At 40.4% G+C, this 21594-nt stretch overlaps 2 protein-coding genes across 3 annotated transcripts; one reads left to right on the plus strand and one right to left on the minus strand.

Moving 5' to 3' along the window:
- Positions 1-923: 923 nt before the first annotated feature.
- lamtor2 (late endosomal/lysosomal adaptor, MAPK and MTOR activator 2) lies at positions 924-6729 on the minus strand. Its single transcript, XM_061775384.1, has 6 exons — positions 6588-6729; positions 6192-6248; positions 5961-6043; positions 3895-4057; positions 1331-1420; positions 924-1262 (listed from the first exon to the last, which is right to left on the minus strand). Exons 2-6 carry the CDS (start codon positions 6216-6218, stop codon positions 1206-1208), a joined length of 420 nt encoding a protein of 139 aa, XP_061631368.1. The 5' UTR covers positions 6219-6248; positions 6588-6729; the 3' UTR covers positions 924-1205.
- Positions 6326-16447, plus strand: tmem176l.4 (transmembrane protein 176l.4). 2 transcript variants are annotated; one of them, XM_061775380.1, is made up of 7 exons: positions 6326-6490; positions 7475-7663; positions 8648-8770; positions 10725-10781; positions 12432-12650; positions 14293-14415; positions 16061-16447. In XM_061775380.1, exons 2-7 carry the CDS (start codon positions 7487-7489, stop codon positions 16127-16129), a joined length of 768 nt encoding a protein of 255 aa, XP_061631364.1. In that variant the 5' UTR covers positions 6326-6490; positions 7475-7486; the 3' UTR covers positions 16130-16447. The 2 variants fall into 2 exon arrangements, with proteins under 2 accessions (XP_061631364.1, XP_061631363.1); XM_061775379.1 differs by lacking the exon at positions 6326-6490 and adding an exon at positions 6739-7304.
- Positions 16448-21594: the final 5147 nt, after the last annotated feature.

Here is a 21594-nt window from a genome sequence, read left to right on the forward strand (position 1 = left end):
AGGAAATAAATAGTAATTTTACCCAACTCAAGTAGATGACGAAAGTAATAGTTGTGTTCTTTTCAAGATAAAAAGTCCAATTTTTTACATAGAATGTTATCTTTTTGTAAAGAATAAAAGTTGTACTACTGTAATACAAGAATAAAGTTGTATTATTATTAGTTTAGAACAAATAAAAAGCAATGACAGTATTTTTTTCTGAGGTAAAATGTTATTTTTTTTTAGAAAGGCATTTTTCTTTTCAGGAAGAAATAATATTATAAGAAGTTATTTTGGGGAATTTTAGGGGGAATAAAAAAAAATTGTCTTGCTATAAAAACATTTTTTTGCATCTTTTTTAAAAAAGAGTTCTATTTTGTTAGGGGGAATGTAAATTTCAAAGAATTGTTTTTCTCTGAGGTTATATGTTGGGAGGTTACATCAACAGAAGCTGTATTTTGTATTTTAATACAAGAAGAGTTGCATTCTTATTTTTAAAGGCTGGAATCTTAAGAGAATATTAATTTTTTTTTTTAATGCAGAAAGTTCTATTTTTGGATAAAGGTTTTTATTTTTTTAGATAGAAAGCCACACTTTAGTCTTCCTGCTTCCAATGTCAGAACTACTTATCGTCAAAATAAACACTGCAATGTTCTGATTCTGAAAAACTGAAATAAAAGTAATTTCGGAACTATAAACGCAACCTTAGATATTTAATTTTGAGTATTAAGGCAAGGAGTTTATGAAGGATGCATATATGTATATATATATATATATATATATTACGACACAGAATATATATCGCCAAAAATAAAATGCATTCTTAAAAACATGCCCAAGTCCCAGCCTTCGGTCATTCCATGCTTGGGAGGTCATCTTTTTCTTTTCCCACTGCTTTTTGTCTTGGCAATTCCCAGAATAAACAATAAAATTACAACAAGATCTATAATCAGAATTTTTTTATTGTACATATTTGAACTAAAGCATAACATTCAAAATTAACTGCATTTAACAGCACTTTAGAAATCCATATTAATGGTTTGATGGACCTTCCTTACTGTCTTAACAGAATTGAGCATTAAGTATAACTAAACAAACAGACAAAATGATTGCTAATGGCATCAATACCATTATAAGCAGATTAAATAAAAAAAAAAAAAAAAAAGAGACTTGCAGTCATGAGTTCAAAGCCACACAAAAGATGGGCCTGCATGGCCCCATTCCCACTAGGATGCGGCTACTTGGGTCAATGGTTCTTCCAGGTACTGTACCAGAGCCTCGGCCTGTGTGGCGAAAGCCCACGTGAGCTACAAAATGGACGAATGAGGATGTTGTTGTGGTGTTGCCTTACCTTAGCTTTGAGCATTCCAAAGCCCACAGTCTCTTTGGCATACATGCACAGGAGCAGGTTGGCCACTCGCGTGATGGCCACTCTTCCCTCCTGTGACACAAACGCAGACCCTTGTCAGCTGTGCTTATCTATGAGGAGTCCCTCTTGGGTATGTACTATACCTTGGTGACTTTTTGAGTCACGTGGTACAGCAATGGGAACCAAATGCTATGTGATATTCTTTTGTGTAATCAGGAACACATCTAATATAACAAACAGCAACCTACTAGCAGTAAATAGACTAATAAATGAAATGGTAACCCGCAAAGGTTGAATTGAGGCAAATCCACACATTTTTCACTTTGCTGTTTTTTTTCTCTGTAAAAATTTAAAAATGGCTTAGCCAATTATGCTATTGGGCTAACAAAATTTAAAAAGAGAATTTAAAGAAATAAACTGTTTTTATAAAGTGTAATGAAGTTGAAAGTGACGCACACTGTTGTATTCATGTGTTGTGTGCCTTTAAAGGTCAGATGACAAAGACGTTATGGGGTCAGTTAAAATTCATATTTGCATTGTTTATATGTTATGTAATACATGCACGTAACTTCCAGCAATTGTCAACTATAGTTTAGCTAAAAATTTGTTTACGCAATGGTGAGCAACGTCTTGGAATATGAGGAGGAGGAGGATTGCGACATACAGGAGCACCCAACTGAACTTGGCATCGTCAAACCGTACATGTTTGAGCCGATCAGGAGGTCGGAACCTGACAGTGACGACGACGAGCAGCCAAGTAGCAGCTGTACAACAGAAAAAGAGAGTGGCCACTGGGTTTTTATACAGTCATGGCTTGAAATAATGGCACCCCAGGAGTGCCAATATTTTTTAGCACGACTATACGTATTATATATTCATATGTTTCAGTGACACAGCACAAGCTTTTATATAGTATGCAGTATGTGCTCCTGGCTCGAGTAGCGTTATAACACGCCGCACAGAAAGTCTTTGCCGTGTCTGTTAGCTTGTCATATAGGCAAAAGTACAGACAACAGTACTTAAAAGTACTCCGTGGGTCTTTTTTTCCTACTCCCCAGTGCATAGTAACCATAATAGAGTCGTAGGTATACCAACAAATGCTCGTCTCGTCTGCGCCGCTTCGCCGCTGCAGCTACGAGATTTAGTTCTCTTGCTGGCGGTTGAGGTCCCGATGGCCGTAGGAAAAATAGTTGGCACCGCAGCTGGTTTCAGCCTCTACCTCTGTAGCCAACGGTTTCTGCTAAGTCTTTCTCAAAACACGCCGGTTCGAAGTGATCAACACAGTTTGAAATGCTTGCTAGGCACCCACAGCTGACCACGTTTCTTCCCCTGTCGACTGACTTTCCCAATCCATTCCTTTTTCACTTGGAAAGCCAAAAAAAAACCTCGTCACTCCCTGAACCATTTGTACAACCAAATTTCACACCATAAACCATCGTGACAGTGTTAAACTATACGACAACAAATGTACAAGGACGGGAAAAACAGCATGGAACAATAGCACACAACGCCGAACGAACAGGCTGTTTGGCTCGTGTGATGTCACAGCGCCGGACAGAGCCAAAGACCGGATAGACGCTAGATGCAAAAAGCAGAGGGTGCAATTCTGCATCATACGTATCGATCTAACTGCTGTATATCTGCTATATAATCACTTTGAAATGGCAGATGTGGTTTGTAAAGAGGTTCTAGAGTTATCAAGAAACATTTTTAAATCTTTGTCCTCTGACCTTTAAGAGGCATGGCCTGGTGAGTGATGAGCTCTGACTCCAGCTCAGGTTGGCCATTAGTTTAATGTGAGCGTCTCCTCCATCCTCCTTGCGAGTGTTGTCATTATTTTTTTTTTTTAAATGTGTTTTGACTTTCTGTCCCGTTCAATAAGCTTCTGAAAGTGCATCGGCGACTGTGGCTGGCCTTGTCCACGTCAGGGTATTACAGAATTAATTGCACAGTTTTTTTTCCCCCCCACTTCACACAAGCAGCAGCGTATCTACTCGTAACTTAAAACTCGTAATTGGGGCACTTGTAAACCAAGGTACCACTGTATTCTCCAAAAATGTATACGATGAAATAAGATTCATAATATATAATGGCTAAAATATTTTCTTTTTCAGGAAATGAAGGATGCAGATTAATGCAACAGTAACTAAATAAGAATTAGTAATTATGACCCTTGAAAAACACTGCTAAATACCTGTAATGACGTTTGCTATTGCTTTGGCTCTATCTGAAAAGCCTGGCCGAGCCTCTTTAAATGCCGCTTAAAGCTAATTTATTCAATATCTGTGTTCCCATAACACCGTACAATTGGGCATACTACGTTACTGTATTTTAATGTTGATCATGATGGTGGTACTGGATGGAGCTATGTATATTTTGAGGTGGTACTTAGTGTAAAAAGGTTTGAAAGAACTGATTTAGAGTATTTATTTGCAAAAAATGAAAAATGGTTCAAACTACCAAAAAAGGTCTAGTCTTATGATAATTTCCAGAGCTGCATATTTGACAATAGCTGCAATTCTTTGGAGGAGAAATGCGTGTCTTACCATGCAATCCATGAGTATGAATTTGAGTTTGTCCTCGTTGAAGGCCTGGTGGCCGTTCTTGTCGTAGGCCGCCCAAATGTTGCTGGCGATAGCGGCGGTGACGCGAGCGTCCGTGTCCCCGTAGCCCGAGTAGGCCAGAAGAGAGCCTTCGTTGTTTAGCAATCTGATGGCCAAAATGCAAATACACAAGGAAGCCACGCTTGAAAGGATTTTGGATCCTCTGGAGTCCACAAAGCGTATACAATTCAGAAAAAAAATATGCTGACATAAGGGCTGCAGCTATTGGAATACTTTTAGAATTGATTGTTTGACTGATTATCCCATCAATTAATCGCATAAGAATGTATTTTGCCTTATTAAACGACAAAATGTGTGCTGCATGTATTACTGTTGTCGCCATCCTCAAGTTCCACACTATATGTGACTTTGAGTGTGTGCGGTTTTAAAAGGCGGGGCCTGGCCTGGTAAGTGACATGGGAGTCAGCGAATGACAGTACAGAGTTGGTTGTTAACTGGCTAACCGTTAGCCAGTCTGCGTAAATGTGCTGAATACATACTTATTTTGTTACCATTTGCTCAATAAAGCGAAAGTGCACCAGAGGCTGCATCTATCCTTGACCACCTGTGTAGGGATTACAATTTGTTCGAACTAGCGGTGGTAGGCTATATTCAATTAGATAACAATGTTTACTTTACCATAGATGTACAGTTATGTAAACCAGGGTTGCTTTCTAGTGCACACATTGCACTTTGTAATCTTTTTTTTTTTAAGCATGAAATGATCCCAAACTTTGATTATTTTGTCTCTTACACACGCTTTTCTTCTGGCTCAGGGCCTGTTGCTATGTGAGTCTGCAGTAACAGTCCATGTGGGAAAATTATCACTGCGAAGCATCGAGGCAGAGATTTTGCTTCAACTTTTTTTTTTTTTAAATGTAATTATTCAAGTAATCGTTTTAGCCCTCTCTGACATCAGTATACCTGATAAGACCATCCATCAAAGGATTAATGGTGAGTGTATTTTGCTTTTTCTTTGACTTTGTTTGGACGACACTCACTGTAAAAGGAGCAGCGTCAAGCCTCACAGGAAGTCACATGGAGCAAGCAGAAACCTTAATCTTACTAACAGAAAACATTTTTTTATATACCATATCAATTCCCATTCATTTTACTGTGGGAAAACAGGGAAAACAATTGCAAATACAGTATTTTAAGGGTATATTGGTCATTCCAGAATTGGAAGACCAACATTTTTCAAATATAAACCATTAATTTTATCATTTATTTATTATCCTTTCAAGAAATGGGTAATAAACCATTTCATTCAACCAGCTCAACCATCAATGGTACACTTTTAAGATTATTTGTCATATGTTGCTGTGTTTGGCACAACCATTACTGAATAAATTTAAAATTATAGAAACTTCCATTTTTTAGCACTAATTTAATTTGAGTATTATCCTTATTACAGTAACAGGGCTGAAAATCAATGTTATTTTTTTTTGCTGCTGGGACAAGAGTCCATGCTTATAGGATAACTACTCAAGAAGAAAAAGTTAGACATGTTGAAATAACAATGTTTTATTACTTATAACATTGGTTTGAGTTGATGAGAGTTATGCTGACACAACTTCAGAGCACAATTACTGCTTATTTAAAATAAGACAAAAATATTTTAACAATTACAAGAAAGACAAACAAAATCATACCAAAAAAACCTGATTTTAAACTTATTTTATATTGATATGCAAGTTGGTCACTCACAGGGAGAGACAATTAGATATTACTACAGCTGCAGTTACACGTTTCTGTATTTTGTGCATGGATTATTTGAAATTTTATGGGAAAGGGGGTAGAAAATGTCCTCTAATTCTAGAATGACCCAAACAGTAGTTGGGAAGTTAGCATTTAGCAGCATTGGCAACCATTACAAAATCATTCTATGTCAAGGGAGGAGGTTTAATTGTGGTGTCATATCAAACAATCATTTAATAAATCGGTATTCACCACGTAAAGCTGTCAGAACGACTGCAAAGTTTGCATCCAGCTAGGCTAGCTGTACTCACAGTGTGCTCTGGACTCCGTTTGTGTTCGCTTGGCTCAGCACCTGCGTCAAAGCCTTCGGTCGTAACATGGCTGCTCTAGCTCTCTGGCAGTATAAAGTTGTTTTAGAACAAATAAGTCAGAAAAAAGTGGGGGAAAACTTGTCACGATGCTGCTTATTCCCCACGTATACACACACACACACACACACACGCACACACACAAGTCAGCTGACCACGGTAATGTTGTCTTACATTTCCGGGTACGCCCGCGAAATGCATTGAGGGAATTGTAGTCCTGGACAGTCGACGCTTCAACGACAACAACAATGCAAATGTGATGTTAATATTTATTGCGTTAAATAAATTTATAGCTGTTAATAACACAAGCAAGATTTTGTGAGAGCACAGTGTTTTTTTTTATATTTGTTGTAGTTATCCAAGTGGCTCTTCGCAATTCATTAGCCAAACAAAGACGGAAGTCGACAAGCGACAGTCAGTCCAGACCATCCAAGACTCGAACAGATTTTTCTTCTCGGACCTACCAAAACCAGGCAAGTTCGTTCCATTTTGGTAAAAAACAAAAATGTAAAGAAAACTGATATGTCGCCATCGGCATTTGCATCCTACGGAAGATGTTGATCGACTTACCTGCACGTATGACGTGTCTTTTGGGCGGCTGTTTTAACAATAATAAAACATTAATAATTGTCATGTATCAAGTTCAGTCGTGCGTTGATGAACAATTCCAACACATCGGAAATGTTTTATGTGAGCCCGAAGACAAAAAGATGACGCATTCTGAGTTTGTAAACACATGCAAATACAGGTGAGCACCACTCGTGGCAGCACTGAGCGCCCGCCGCCGCCACCAACAACAAGGCGCGAGGAAGAAAAGTTACTCGTCATTTTTACGACCATATGCGACGCAAAAGGAATTATATAATAACCTTTACATTTCAACTTAATTTGTCAGAACCCTACTGCGAATAATGAAAATATGTAAGTAACTGGGCGGCACGGTGGCCGACTGGTTAGAGCGTCAGCCTCACAGTTCTGAGGACCCGGGTTCAATCCCTGGCCCCGCCTGTGTGGAGTTTGCATGTTCTCCCCGTGCCTGCGTGGGTTTTCTCCGGGCACTCCGGTTTCCTCCCACATCCCAAAAACATGCATTAATTGGAGACTCTAAATTGCCCGTAGGCATGACTGTGAGTGCGAATGGTTGTTTGTTTCTCTGTGCCCTGCGATTGGCTGGCAACCAGTTCAGGGTGTACCCCGCCTCCTGCCCGATGACAGCTGGGATAGGCTCCAGCACGCCCGCGACCCTAGTGAGGAGAAGCGGCTCGGAAAATGGATGGATGGATGGATGTAAGTAACTGATGAAAAAAGGTTTATAATTCCATATAGATTCCACAAGATGGTGATGATGCACTTTTTTAAAATTTATTTATATATATTTTTTAACAAAAAGTGCAAATTTATGAATGCCCACCAGTGAATATGCAGGGGTTGACTTTATTGTTCTTCACTCCCCCCAGACCGGGGCAAGAATGCCTGTGACCATCACCAGAGCTCACGGTGTCACCGTGTTCACGCTGACGTCGGACCCCAAAAGTCGCTGTCCTCCTTTGTGCCAAATCCTCAAGAGCCTGTGCTACAGCCCCTCGTGCTGTGGAGTGTCCCAGCACATGAGGGCCACCATGGGGAATTCTCAAGCCATACTGGGGGTAGGATTTCAACCGAACACACTGCAAATACACTACTTCCATTAAACTCTGGATATTGGATTTAGGGGGGAAATTTCCGGATAAACCTAAAATGCATTATACCTTTACAGGTGAGCTTAATTTGACCTTCTCTAGACTTTGGAATGCAGCTGTTCAACGTTTTAGTACTTTTTGGACAACACTTTTAATTTATCTAACATGGTTAAACTAATCCATCAGTGTGGGTAAAGATACGTGAAGCAATTATATACTTTTTGATCATACAGCGTTACCTCGGTTTTTGTGGTCAAGAAAGTCTGAGTAAAACCAAATTGTAAAATCCCATAGGAAATAATGTAAATCCAATGAATCTGTTCCAGACTACCTGCTGCTCTAACTCAATTAGTATCTTTAGTCAATTGGGCGTTAGGAATAGAAATATTTTTAATACTTTTTAAAAAGTAAATAGTTTATTTGCATTTTTGCAAATGTACAAAAGTTCTATATATAGAGCGAAAATATTATTATTCGTCGCACCTGATAAAAGGTTCGCAACACCGATGTATTTCACGCTGCTTCCCCCACCTTTTAAAAAAAAAAAATAATAATTAAAAATGTAACAGTGGAAAGGATAAGATTAGCTGCACAAATTCAGCGCGCCAAACAGTCTCTGCCCCCACAAATGATGGACAGACCAAAAGAGTCACAGAAAGACAAAGACATCTTTGGAAATAAATTAATAAAAAAAAAATTTAAAACATATCGGATGTTCACTTGCTTGTTAGACAACAGCAACTTATAGAAAAAGCACTGAAGCTTGGAACAGTTGGACATGTGCAATCAAAAGTTTACACAAGGTCAAATTAAGTTGTAAAGTTTATTTATTGTGCATTTTTGCTTCATCCTGAAATTTCACCTTGCCGAAACCCAAGATCACAAACCTTTCTTGAGTGTCGGATCTTGTCGGGAGTAGCCGGCGATGACAGCTTCTGTCTTGCATCGTAGGCCCTGCAGATCGCCGTGGGCTTGATCACCATCACACTCGGCGTCATCCCCATGTTCGGGGGCTTTGAGGACCCCTGGTGGAACATGGATATGAATTTGTTCTCCCTCTGGATGGGATCAGTGGTAAGCACACTATCACAACAATATTTACAGTAATATTCGTGGTTCTCTAGTCAGGATTCTGTGAAAGTTAACCCAACTATTCTCTGAAAAACTCACCTCTTTGGGTTTTTAGTTCTATTTCTGAAACACCCTAAGATGCCGCAAAAGCCCTAAATACGAATTAGTGTCAATAAGTGCGGTATGTTGAAGTGATAGAACTTGATATGTGTCAGGGAGATCAATTTAGTTTGGGTTGTCAGTGGACATTCTTTGCCTTTTGCCAACAAGTTCACTTGCTGTGAACTTTTTCCCTTTTTGTATATTTACGGTTTAAAGCAGGGGTGGCAAATGTGCGGGCTCGAACCGGCTCATCCGGGGGTCCAAAGTCAGCCTGTGTGGGGATGATTTTTGCAAATGAACACATCTGCAATTTTTCAATAAATGTAACTGTTATTGCTAACTTTGTCCACTGGAGGTCGCAGTGACGCTGCATTTTATTTATGTGAAAATGATGACCCCTTTAGTGTTTTGTTGATGCACTTTTACAAATTGGATGTTGACAATTTCCAGATGGATGTGGGAATTTATGTACATTTAAAATTATTTCTAGACAAGTTGTTTTGTAAAAAGTACATCTATAAAGCCACTGTGATCCATAAGTTGCACGTGTAAATAAAAAACTGATTCATAATATTGTTGAAATTGCTGTTAAGAAATTTCAGATCGCGACAGTGATTTGCACAATGATTTGCAACAACATAATTATCAATAAATGTGAACAATAGAATTATTTGCACCAAAACAATGGCTAAATTCGGAATAGTCATTTATAGCTTATTAGGCCACAAATATACTGGCCCATTTGACTTCAAATTGGGGTGGATGTGGCCTTTTTCTGAACTGAAAGGAGTCTTGGTTTAAACTATTAGTACTGGCAAACGCTTTTGAGGGGGCGTCAATTACTTCTACTTAATAATTTTTTTCACTAGTCGCGGCAGGGCTCGATTCCTAGCCCCCACTTTTTGCTCCATTGTACTTACCGTTAATCTTAAGAGGGATCTATTATGGAAACTTGCTTTTTAATTGCTTGTATGCAAAGCACAGATGCACAGATCCGATACACATGAATGCATTGTAATTGCAGCTCGGTGATGTGAAGTGCTGCCTCCAGGAGGGAAAATTCTTGCTTTTGCCCTCTTTATGGGCGCCCGCTTTTTTTTAAACTGGGGGTTTGACAAATATCCAGCCCCCAGTTGTGCCCCTAGTCGCTATGGTAATGTACGTCTCTCAGGGTGTTGGCCCTGCAGTAGAGGAGGCTGAGGCGGGGTAAGCAGTGGCTCATTTGCATGAGACAGGACAGGATTCTTGATCCTTGGAGTATTCTGACGAAATATGTTATTTTTGTTCTTTTTTTTTAATTGTCTTTATTGAACATATATGCACAATAATAAATAAAAAAACACATTATAAAGTGTAGAAGTCTAGATAAATGTGTTTTTAAAAATATAAATACAACTTCTTCTGCTTCCTTTATCTTTTTAAATTTTCTTAATTTTATCATAGTTTCTTTAAAAATGTATTTGGTGTAATTCATACAATTATTACACACTCATGTTCAACTTAGATTTGATTAATCACCCTATGGAGGAAAAAATGCTAATCATGTCAAAAATAAGAAGTATAAATGTTATGTTAAATTCAGTAATTTTATTTATGGGACTTTCCAAGAGTGAGTGATTCTAATTTTTGCACTAAATATTGAGTATATAGTTATGAACGGTGTTGCTGTATGTTTACTTTTGCTTATTTAATTGTATTACATGCAGCGGGTTGACCCGAGAACATTTTTGGTGTACCAAAGAAACAAACGTAATAGGAGGGTTCAGACACTAGGGAAATATTTTTAATTGTGAATAAAATGGCTAATATGTTTCATTTTTTTAATCTGTTCTTGCTTTTTCTGTGTCTCCTTTAGTTTGTGCTTTTCGGCATCATCTGCATTTTGTCTCAGAATTACCCAAGTCTGTGTCTGGTGAGCAGCATTTTTTCAGAAAAATATGTTTTACAAATATTATGTACAGTGTATCGGGTTGTATGCTCTGTTTGTATGAGTTGCTGCTGCGAGTGTGTGTTAAAGTAGCAGTTGTTTAAAAGTTTCTAATTACCCTAACAGCTATGCTAATTTCCCTTAGCCCATCTATGGCATTTCTCACTATATGTTAGCATTAAGCTAGCAGACTTTGGTTAAATAAAATGATATGGTTTGGTTGAACATTTTGGTGTTTGAATATACAATGTTTAATCCTTACTTAGCAAACAAGAGTCTTCTTCTTTTCCTTCTAGTGATGTTATATGATGTTTCTTGACAGCGAAAGAGTGGGAAAGGATTAAGTGTTAAGGAATATTTTAAAAAGTGTCTTAATATTTTAAGTTTAAAGGTCTCATGCCATCAAAATCCTTTTTTTTTTTTTTTCTCTCGTTTTAGGCATAACATATGTCCAAATGAGTCTCTGACCTGGTTTAAGTTTGACATGTTTATCGATTGAGTGCAAAAGACAATAACTGGCATAAGACTGGCAAAACGACCGGGTCAAAGTTTTGTGTAATTGTGCCACGGTGGGTGGCACGGTAGGCTGGTTACAGCGTCTGCCTCACAGTTCCCAGGACCGGGGTTCAATCCCCGGCCCCGCCTGTGTGGAGTTTGCATGTTCTCCCCGTGCCTGCGTGGGTTTTATCCGGGCACTCCGGTTTCCTCCCACATCCCAAAAACATGCATGGTAGGTTAATTGACAACTCTAAATTGCCCGTAGGTGTGAATGTGAGTGCGAATGGTTGTTTGTCTATATGTGCCCTGGATTGGTTGGCGACCAGTTCAGGGTGTACCTCGCCCGAAGATAGCTGGGATAGGCTCCAGCATGCCTTGTGTCTTGTGCAAAGCTTTTCAGCACCTGCCAACCTCAGAGGAGTTGAGGAATAAATGGCTTCAGTTTATTTTGGGAGAAACCAGAATTGTGCTGTCTTTGGGCACATTTCGTGGAGGATGATTTTGTAGATATCAGCTTTCACACACTGCTGGAAATGCATTTCCGGGTTTTGAACGAGCGAGCCAGCCAGTCACCCAGACGGCTAACGCCAAGCTGTATGACTTCAGTTTATAAAAGTATACCTAAATTGTGTTGTACAACAATACTCAGCTATATTTATAATCTATAATGCCATCAGTTCCCATGAAGTGAATGGGAGCAGCGCTCAAGCCTAACATCAAAATATCCCCCTTTTTATTTTCACCCACGTCCTCTGTCGCAATCTGCTCCTCACTTGATCGCTATTCTATCTTTATGGTTTAATAAAAGTGATAAAGTACAATATACTGTATGTTCAGCCTGTACAGGAACGCGACGTCGCTCTGAACGCCTGGCCGCCGCAAGCCGGTCGCCGAGATTTTGCCAAAGGCCAATCATCGCAACGCTTATTTACATATTGAATTATAATGAGGAATCTGGCTGTGTCAACTGCCAGGTGTAAAAGACCAACTAGAATAGCTGGGAAAAGGGCATCCTAGGCCTTTCCAACCCAGGTGATCTTGCAAACCAGATAAAAGAACAGCAGATGATGCATATATATTTTTTAATTGATGGCATGGAACCTGTAAGTGTTTTAATTAGTTTCAATGTGTTTATAGGTTATCATCAACGTGATTCTGAACCTCTCTGGCGTGTTATTCGCCATCGCCAACATCATCCTCTGCGGCATCAACATAGGCCTCATGGACATGTGGGACGTGTGCGACCCCAGATATGACGACCGCTTCAGCTATGACTGGACCGCTCAGAAGCCCACGCAGAGTCCCAACGAGAAGCTCTTGGAGAAGGAATGCTTGCAGGGGAAAGAGTTCCTTAATGTAAATCTTAAACATATTTTTACACTTAAGAATGTTGTAGACCAGGGGTATCCGCCGGCCGCCAATTTGTGGCCCCCAAACTCTTATGGCACTTTCCAAGATCAGACAAGATCGGTCGTTCTTAGCCACGAGCCACACTTCACTTCGCACAGTTCAGTGTGCACTCATCCAACCCATTCAATGTGTATGTGACGCTTGCACGCGCGTGGTGGGCGAGCTTGGGAGGAACGGCCCCCCCGTGTTCTGTTATTGGACTTCTGTGCTCATCACGGATTGTCCATAACGAACACCATGTTCAAGCATAAGGGTGTCCACACGTGCACTTGGCACCAGGACACCCTAGTTCGCAGTTCGATGATCGACTTTGTGGTCGTGTCATCCGACTTGCAGCCGCCTGTCTTGGACACTCTGGTGAAGAGGCGGGCGGAGCTGTCAACTGATCACCACCTGGTGGTGAGTTGGCTTCGATGGTGGGGGAAGATGCCGGTCTGACGTGGCCCGACGTGGCAGGCCCAAACGTATTGTGAGGGTCTGCTGGGAAGGAGTTTCAACTCCCACCTCCGACAGAACTTTGTTCACGTTCCGGGGGAGGCGGGGGACATCGAGTAAGAGTGGACCATGTTCCGCGCCTCCATTGCTGAGGCGGCCGACCGGAGCTGTGGCCGTAAGGTGGTCGGTGCCTGTCGTGGCGGCAATCCCTAAACCCGTTGGTGGACACCAACGGTGAGGGATGCCGTCAAGCTGAAGAAGGAGTCCTATCGGGCCTTTTTGGGCCTGTGGGACTCCTGAGGCAGCTGATGGGTACTGGCAGGCCAAGCGGAATGTCGCTTTGGTGGTCGCTGAAGCAAAAACTCGGCTATGGGAGAAATTCCGGTCCACCATACGGCGTCTTTAGGAGGGGGAAGCAGTGCACCATCAACACTGTTTATAGCGGGGATGGGGTGCTGCTGACCTCGACTCGGGACATGGTGAGTCGGTGGGGAGAATACTTTGAAGACGAGACAACATCCCGGATACAAGCAGCCGAAATTAATTTCCTCCACAGGGTGTCCGGGCTCTCCCTTAGAGATAAGGTGAGAAGCTCGGTCATCCGGGAGGATCTCAGAGTAGAGCTGCTGCTCCTCCGCATTGAGAGGAGCCAGATGAGGTGGCTGGGGTATCTAATTCGGATGCCTCCTGGACGCCTCCCCGCTGAGGTGTTCCGGGCACGTCCCACCGGGAGGAGACCCCGGGGACGACCCAGGACACGCTGGAGAGACTACGTCTTTCGGCTGTCCTCAGGATGCCCCCGGAAGAGCTGGATGAAGTGGCTGGGGGGAGGGAAGTCTGGGCATCCCTACTAAAGCTACTGCACCCGTGACCCGACCTCGGATAAGCGGTAGAAAATGGATGGATGGACACCGTTATTACCAATATAAGCTGCTAAACTTGTAACTGGGAATAAAAAATGTTTCGCTGTTAATGTCATCATCATCATCATCCTATCATAACCACTGGGGTCGAAAGAGGTGTGTATTGTGGGAGGTTTGCATCAATTCCTTACCCTTATTTAACAACTATCGCCACAACTCCCGCTGCGTGTTTGTTGTTTCCAATGAAAGGTAACCAAAGAATGTAAGAGTATGTGGTGTGCTGTCTCCAGATGTTCCTGAGAGGCCTCAACGGCGTTCTGCTGCTGTTGGGAGTCCTGGAGCTGTGCCTGGTGATCAGCTCCTCCGTCTTGGCCATCAAGGCACTGAGGAGCAGCGAGAAAGGATGCTGCAAGGTACGTAACATCCTGGAATGAAAGAATGTCCCTGGGTTAAATTGACCCATTGTAAAAATGGGATTTCCAAATTAAATCCAGTCTCGCTTACCCCAGGCTCCCCTGCTCTTTAGAACTAAGGGAGTCCTGACCGGCTCGCCGTTTAAAGGCTTAGAGCTCCCCGTTGTCCCTGCGTATTACACAATCAACCAACGACTTGAGCTTGCTTAAGCCGGCATCGAGAGAGATTCGCCAAGGTTGTCACAGCCGCTTGTGAAGCGTCGGCCCCGCTTCAATGAGGCTTCACCTTCACAGAGTAACCTGAGCAGATGTTGGGTGAAACTCTAACCACGCTCGCTTCTTTAAGGCTGCTCTCCCCCTTTTGTCTTGTTGCACTTGGAATGCCTTAGATAGATTTGACGGTCTTGGTACGACAGTCAGGACCTGTTATTATTTAAATTATAGCCAAAACAAACTTTAAAAAATAAAGCTAAAATAATCAATGGCTGTGTTGATAATATGTTATTAGGTCTGCTAACACAGATAACACTGCAGTTATTACTCTTAAAAGGTACTTTAACAAACAGGATTTAGCGAGGGCAAAGCTTCAAATAATAAAAAATAAAATTTGTAAAATTCACAAAAGGGAACTGTGTGTGAAACTTCTTCTCACTCACAAATGATAGAATGTTCCTTTGAAGAGAAAACCAATACAGTCCAAGTTTGAGGATATCATTTGTTTACATTCAAAGTTTCAAAAGATGGTAAATAAAAATAGTCCCAAGTGTGAAAATCAAAAGTACAATAAAAATCAATTCAAATGAAAAGGAATATTGGATTGATCACATCGAACACTCCTCAAACTTTAAGATTTTGAATTGAGAATAGGCATGGATTCAGAAGAGAGCGAGATCGAGGGCTCATTCTCCATAGTTAATGCGAAACTCCATCCACCCATTTTATTCACCGCTTATCCTCACAAGGGTCGCGGGCGTGCTGGAGCCTATCCTAGCTATCTATAGAGGTGGGGTACACCCTGAACCGGTCGCCAGCCAATCGCAGGGCACACAACAAACAACCATTCCTACTCACGTTCACACCTACGGGCAATTTAGAGTCTTCAATCAACCTACCATGCATGTTTTTTTTTGGGATGTGGGAAGAAACCGGAGTACCCGGAGAAAACCCACGCAGGCACGGGGAGAACATGCAAACTCCACACAGACGGGGCCAGGATTTGAACCCCGGTCCTCAAAACTGTGAGGCACATGTGCTAACCTGTCGTCCACCGTGCCACCTAATGCTAAACTCCTCTATTTTATTCTAGCCCATTCTCTGTAGGTTGTTCAATTTGTCTCTCATGCTGCTTCTGTAATCATCTTGCATTTTACACAAGGATATATATGAGATTAAGCAGTAAGACCTCAATAGCTAACCATTGGGAGAACAAGAGCCCTAAAATTGTCAGTTTTTGAACTTGTATACTTAGACGTGGGCCTTGCGTCACCCTGATCTGGCTGCAAATTAGGAGGGCGGTGTTCTTCCTTGTATCAAGCAAAGCAAATGTATTTATATCGCGCATTTCATACATAACTCAATGTGCTTTACATGATCTGTTGTGTGCATTATTATTATTGTTCTTATTTTTTTTTTTGACAATTTTTAGAGCCTTGATGATCCAGAAGAGTACAAAGTGCTTCCGGAGGAGGACGTTATCGCCAACCCTTCAGCCTAAAAAGCGGATACTTCTTCTTTATACCGCCACTCCACAATATTCAGAATTACACTTTTAGTTTATATTTCATATACTCAGCATGTTTGGAATTGATAACACATTTTACAAGTTAAGATGAACATCATTGATATTTTGCCATCTTTTGCACTTGATTTTATACTTCATTATAGCTTTTCTTTTCTTAGTCTATTTATTTTTATTTTTTTCAAACTCACTGATTGTATACTGGAGGGGAAAGAGAGCTTTTTGCAGAAAACAAAAAAAATCACATTCTTTCTGTAGGTCTTTATGTTTTGGAATAAAGTCATGACACTTGTTTTTTTATTTTTTTTCATTCATATAATCAGTTTATTTTTCTTTATTTGGATATGTGTGTATATTTTTCAGCGTCAGTGTTTCCTTTTTGGGTTTTACTGATTTTCCCTTTCAATTAAAAAAAATATATATATAAATTTAATCTGGTAATATTACACCTTTTTGTTGGGACTTCATTTATATAAAAATAAAGAAAAGATTGTCAAGTTCAAACAACCTATAACATTTAATAAACAACAAACAAGGAAGGAAGCCAAGAGACTGGTTCTTTTTACTCGTGAGGAGAACGGACAGATGTGCACAGTTACAATCTCCTACCGCTCTGAGCCCTCTCTTTTAATTTCCTTAGGCTGATTCCCAGTTTACGCAGCTGTTGCTGCTGCTATCTTGAGATAAGGGCACACACAGCAGCAACGTGAAACTATCACAGATATGACTCATTGCGCAGATAATAATGCAGACGTGTTCTTCGGCGCTGATCGTTTCAACCTTCGACCGCAAAATGTTCCAGCCGCTATCTTGTGATAAGGACACAGTTGATATCCTTGGAAATTATATCCTTGCAAAGGGCCTTTGCCACTGTCAATGCATCTGGATGTTAGGTTGTGAAGAGTTCTATCCATTTTGAAAAGGCATCTATGATGACCAAAGAATGTTTTTTTTCTTCACTTTGCACTATAGCAGCCCATTTGTATAGATTTTTTGGTAGGATAGGTTTGTTGTTTGGTCATACATAGATGTCATCTTGCGCCATTTTTCTTCCAAAGTTCTTGTTCAGCTTTGGGACTTTGTTGTTGCATGTCTTTTAATGTGTCTTTGTCTAAATTTGTGTTATCTTCTATTGCTAACACATGTGTCTGTCCTGCAGCTGCTTCTTTAGCTGTTTTGTCTGCAAATGCGTTCCCTAGGGACACACTGTCTGTGCCTCTATTCTTCCAATATTGTGCAAAAGTGTGTACTGTGGCAAATCCATATTGACTATCTGGGTAAATAGTAACATCCTTTCCTCTGATTATTTTACACGCTTCTGTTAACGCTACTAATTCTGCTGCCTGAGCTGAGTAATTTAATGGTAACCGCTCGGCTTTTATTACAGTGTCTTTAGTCACTACTGCATAACCTGTTTGTGTTTTCCCAAGTTCATTTTTCTTAGATGAGCCATCTACAAATAGTACTACTCCTTTTTCTAAAGGCTGATCTTTCAGGTCACTTCTGCTTTTGGCTGTTGTTTCTACTAACTCTTGACAATCATGTTTTGCACCATCCTCAGGAAGTGGTAACAATGTGGCTAGCTTCAATGTTGTGCATCTCTCTATAGATAGATCTGGTTGCGATAACAATGTAGCCATACACGATAAATGTCTCGCTGGTGATATAAATGTCATGTTTGTCTACAAAAGCAATGCAGAAACTGCATGTGGTACGCTTAAGATCAGAGGATGGAACAAAACTATGATTGCACTTGTTTCTACAGCAATAGATGCTGCAATAACTGCTCTTACACAGTGTGGTAATGCGCATGCTACACTGTCCAGTTTGGAAGAAAAATATGCTAGTGGTTTCATCTCGTCTCCATGTTGCTGCACTAAAACTGAGGTCATAAAATGACCTTTCCAATCTACCATCTGGATAAAGGGTTTGCTATAATCTGGCAAGGCTAGTGCCGTGCTTGACACTAAAACTTGTTTTATTTCACAAAAAGCTTTTTTTCTGTCTGTCCACTAAGGGTGATGTCATTTTGAGGTCTTCCTCATACATCATTTTACTCAGGGGCGCAGTGATTTCCGCATAATTTGGAACCCAGATTCTGCAATAATTGGTTAGCATCTGTTTCTTTGTTTGAGGTTTTGGAGCCTGGAGAATTGCAGTTTCTCTATACTCTACTACAGTTCTTCCTCCTGCACTGAGATTATGTCCTAGATATTTGACTTAATAAAGTACATAAAGTAAGATTTGATTTCCTCCCGGTGGTTCCCAGTTTACACAGCTGTTGCTGCTCCTTTCTTGAGATAAGGGCACACACAGCAGCAATGTGAAACCATCACAGATATGACTCATTGTGCAGATAATAATGCAGATGTGTTCTTCTTTGGCGCTGATAGTTTTAACCTTCGACCGCGAAATGTTCCAACCGCTATCTTGTTATAAGGGCACAGTTCTTTTTCACAGACAACTTCAACTTACATACAATCAACATTATACTGCTAAATAAATGCTTTGCAATACTATAAGAGTAAACATGAGATAACCTATGTACATTTATTCTAACAAAGATTGCAACATTAATTTCCTAATATTAAGATTTTTTAAATTATAGATTTAATCTTGGTTTTAATATTTTGCTCTTTTATTTCAAAAATATGAATTTCATCTCGTAATATTACAAATTTAAATAGTCTGAGTTTTCTTCTCTAAAAAAGTTCTTTATTCTTGTAATATTTCAACTTTTTGCTTTCAAAAATTACAACTTTGTCATATCAGACTTTTAATCTTGTAATATTCCGACCTTTTAGAAAAAAAAGATTAGAATCTAAGACTATTTAAACTTTTCTTTAAAAATGTGACTAATCTCAAAATATCATCCATCCATTTTCTGAGCCGCTTCACCTCAGTAGGATCGCGGGCGTGCTGGAGCCCATCCCAGCTGTCATCGGGCAGGAGGCGGGGTACACCCTGAACTGGTTGCCAGCCAATCGCAGGGCACATACAAACAAACAACCATTCGCACGCACAGTCATACCTACGGGCAATTTTAGAGTCTTCAATTAATGCATGTTTTTGGGATGTGGGAGGAAACCGGAGTGCCCGGAGAAAACCCACGCAGGCACGGGGAGAACATGCAAACTCCACACAGGCGGGGCCGGGGAATGAACCCTGGTCCTCAGAACTGTGAGGCTGACGCTCAAAATATCATGCATTTGAAAAAAAAATAAAAAAATTTAATATGATGTTTTTTTAAAAAATAAATCTGGTAATATTAGATATTTTTTCTTTAAAAGTTAGAACTTTAATATTGGGAGGTTTTTTTTCTTACAAAATAAAGCTAACCTTGTAATATTATGACTTAAAAAAAATAAAACACTGGAATCTTGGAATTAAAAACAAAACACAAAAAAAACCTGACTTAAATCTTTTTTTAAATAAATTTTTAAATCTAGAAAAAGTTTAATGAAATTTTTTTTTCCAATTAAAATTGTAAATGAATTTGAATCTTGCAATATATATTTTTTTCACTTTGTTTCAAACGTGAAAAAAAAGTTCAATTAATAAAGGTCATACCTTTTAAAATTGTAAATAGAAAATGATGGATGGATGCAGAGGCGGCAGAACCTGGGAGGGAGTGGGGAACGCACCCCCCACTTTTTTTAACTGCCTTTGATGTGCCCCTCTGCTTTTTTTACCACATTATATTTTCATACCCTTTATTTATTGCACTTGGTTGTGCCAATCTGAGCATATGTTGCTTATCAGTAGCATAATAATGCATTATTTGAGGTTTCTTTTTTTTTTACTTTAGAACTTTACCCCATCAGGATTGTTTTCATTTGCTGTATTTTCTGATCATCAGCTCTTCGTGACAATGTTTGTTTCCCTGATTAAATAAATTATATTAAATTGTTGTTATACAACCGCTTCATGGTGTACTCCACCTCCCGCCCGAAGATAGCTGGGATAAGGGAAGACAAAGAAATTGCATAACGGGAAGCCTTTGTGGCTGAGAAAGTTCAGTGAATGACTCATGCATCATAAGATTGGGGTAGGGTTGGGGGATGGGGATTGAAAGCACTTTAGAAAGGGGATCGTAAAACAAAATTAGGAAAATAAAGAGGCATGTATCTTATGTTGCATTGAGTCTGATGAAGACATACAACTGCAGGAAGAATACGACTAAAGGAATTATTACTTCCCATGAAGATTCTGAGAGCTGTTTTGGAGCCAACTGTCTATTATTTTCCTGTTCGTATGTGCGTAGTTGAAATATAAGCAAACAGTGTCTCTGCTTTATGCTCAAAAAACTTTCCTGGTCGGTGGAAGGAATGTGTATCCTATTTGTATTTTTTTTTAAATAGATATACAGAGTAGATACTTGTATAGCATATATGTTACCCTATGGTTTGTAAAAGTCTAATTATGCCACAGTATTTGTTGTACAATTAGTGCATAGTTGGAGGTATATTATCATCGTCTACTCCTTTTCCTTTCGGCTTGCCCCGTTAGGGGTCGCTTCTCCCTTTAGGGGTCGCCACATATCCTGCATCTTCCTCTCGAACACCAACTGCCCTCATGTCTTGCCTCACGACATCCATCAACCGTCTCTTTGGTCTTCCTCTAGCGCTCTTACCTGCCAGCTCCATCCTCATCATCCTTCTACCAATATACTCACTATTTCTCCTCTGGACGTGTCCAAACCATTGAAGTCTGCTCTCTCTAACTTTGTCTCCAAAACATCAAACCTTAGCTGTCCCTCTGATGAGCTCATCTCTAATTTTATCCGACCTGGTCACTCCGAGAGCGAACCTCAACATCTTCATTTCTGCCACCTCCAGCTCTGCTTCCTGTTGTCTCTTCAGTGCCACTGTCTCTAATCCGTACATCATGGCTGGCCTCACCTACAGCACATCTCACCTCTGTTCTGCTGCCCTCGTATATGTCCTGTATTATTCTAACATACTTCTCTGCTGACTCCAGACTTCCGCATGCAGTACCACAGTTCCTCTCTGGGTACTCTGTCATAGGCTTTCTCTAGCTCTACAAAGACACAATATGTAGCCCCTTCTGACCTTCTCTGTAATTTTCCATCAGCATCCTCAAGGCAAATAATGCCTCCTGTCCACCGGGAGCCTGTCTCACCTCTTCCCGAAAAGCTGCACAACACTCGTCCTGTCTCAGCTTCCACCACATGGTTCTCTGCTCTGCCTTTGTCTTCCTAATCTTCCTCCCTACCACCAGAGTCATCTTACACACCACCATCCTGTGCTGTCTAGCCACACTCTCCCCTACCACTACCTTACAGTCGGTAACCTCCTTCAGATTACATTGTCTGCACAAAATGAAATCCACCTGCGTGTTTCTACCGCCGCTCTTATAGGTCACCCTATGTTCCTGCCTCTTCTGGAAAAAAGTGTTCACTGCAGCCATTTGTACCCTTT

Source organism: Phyllopteryx taeniolatus, chromosome 6, assembly GCF_024500385.1.
Source record: "Phyllopteryx taeniolatus isolate TA_2022b chromosome 6, UOR_Ptae_1.2, whole genome shotgun sequence".
NCBI classification, from domain to species: Eukaryota; Metazoa; Chordata; class Actinopteri; order Syngnathiformes; family Syngnathidae; genus Phyllopteryx; species Phyllopteryx taeniolatus.

Coding starts and splice junctions, on each gene's coding strand:
- lamtor2 (XM_061775384.1), bottom strand. CDS start 6,218: ATGCATTTCGCGGGCGTACCCGGAAAT. Junction 4,058..5,960: donor AACGGAGTCCAGAGCACACT/GTGAGTACAGCT, acceptor TTTGGCCATCAG/ATTGCTAAACAACGAAGGCT. Junction 1,263..1,330: donor TTGGAATGCTCAAAGCTAAG/GTAAGGCAACAC, acceptor TTCGCCACACAG/GCCGAGGCTCTGGTACAGTA.
- tmem176l.4 (XM_061775379.1), top strand. Junction 7,664..8,647: donor ATTCTCAAGCCATACTGGGG/GTAGGATTTCAA, acceptor CTTGCATCGTAG/GCCCTGCAGATCGCCGTGGG. Junction 10,782..12,431: donor ATTACCCAAGTCTGTGTCTG/GTGAGCAGCATT, acceptor ATGTGTTTATAG/GTTATCATCAACGTGATTCT.